The 1,207-nt window shown below is 54.7% G+C and overlaps 1 protein-coding gene across 1 annotated transcript in view; it reads right to left on the reverse strand.

The window, feature by feature from the left end:
• The window catches only part of TMEM97 (transmembrane protein 97), a gene marked incomplete at its 5' end in the record, with an annotated part of 929 nt that extends 323 nt beyond the window's left edge, over window positions 1–606 (reverse strand). Inside the window, one exon of the mRNA XM_010021994.1 lies at window positions 462–606. Within this exon, the coding sequence (XP_010020296.1) occupies window positions 462–606 (145 nt within the window). The remainder of the gene's footprint in view (window positions 1–461) is intronic.
• Between the last annotated feature and the right edge of the window lie 601 nt (window positions 607–1,207).

Genomic DNA, 1,207 nt, shown 5'->3' on the forward strand with positions numbered 1-1,207 from the left:
GAACCAACTGAACGTTAACGGCTCTACCTCTGACAGGATAAGGCACAAGTCGTAGTAAATAGGTAGCAGAAAAAATGTCGAGTGTGTAACAACGCAGGAAAATCATCTACCTTTGTGGAAACGCAGAACGATGGTGTGATCACAAACGTTTCAAGTACCAGAGTGAGTACCCAGAACACACCTCCCTCGGGAGCGCACCAGATGTCAAACCATGGTGCAGGTCACGTGTAAATAGCTGCAGGTGACCTGTAGCGACTGCAGGGCCTGTGGTGACAGCCTCTGTTTCCACAGCCCTTGCCCTGTGCTGCTGTCTCAGACAGGACTTGCCATGAGAAGAGCGCAGCGCTCCACGGGGCAGCCCTGCCGCTGCTCACCACCACCTCAACCCCTGCTGCAGAGAACGCACGCGTTACGCGGCAGCGCTGCACAGGACCTGCTCTTACAACTCGCTTTACACCAACCTTTTAGGAAGGCGTAGGCTGCGATGGGGAAGAAGGGCAGCTGCAGGAAAGCTTCACAATATATAAAGGCCTTGAACCACTCTGGGGGCTGGAGTATCAGGGGGTCCCTGAAGGTGGTTGCGTACCACTGCAGCAGCTCCGTCAGCTTTAAGGAGAGAAGAGAGCAACACGTTAATGCACTGAACACGACCGCAGCAGAACGGTGACCCTCGTCTGCTGGAGCATCACTGTGGTGGGAAAACCAAGGGACAGCTCAGTGCAAGCACCTGGCTCAGCGACTTGCACTGAGTTTCCATGACAGAAAGGTAAATTCCAGCGGGGCTTTACATTGGACTTTGAACGCAGAGATATGTATTGAGCTTTGCTGGTTAACTATTAATGACACCTGGTTGCTGTAAGTGGAGTAATTCCACAGGTAATTCGAATGGCAAAACCCAAATTCCCTCATTGCAGAGCTCACAGAGATCTCACTCTGATGACAAGAGCCGACTGTCTTCCACCCCACCCTCATTTCAATTGACTTTATGATGTTTATTGTACCTATAACTCTGTTCCGAGCCCAGCAAACCGGAGCTTTTCACCAGTAGCTCCGCTCGCGCTGTCCCAGCCCCAGCGGTCACAAACCCCTGCACGGTTCTGGAGGGAGCGCGAGCGGCGCTGAGACCCGGGCGGGCACAGGACCAAAACCAAGGACCGGGGCGCGGCGGCCCCGTGCGGGGTGCGCTCCCTGACCAGCGTCCTGCCCG

The sequence above is a fragment of the Nestor notabilis genome, unplaced genomic scaffold, assembly GCF_000696875.1.
Source record: "Nestor notabilis isolate BGI_N333 unplaced genomic scaffold, ASM69687v1 scaffold22309, whole genome shotgun sequence".
Taxonomy (NCBI): domain Eukaryota; kingdom Metazoa; phylum Chordata; class Aves; order Psittaciformes; family Psittacidae; genus Nestor; species Nestor notabilis.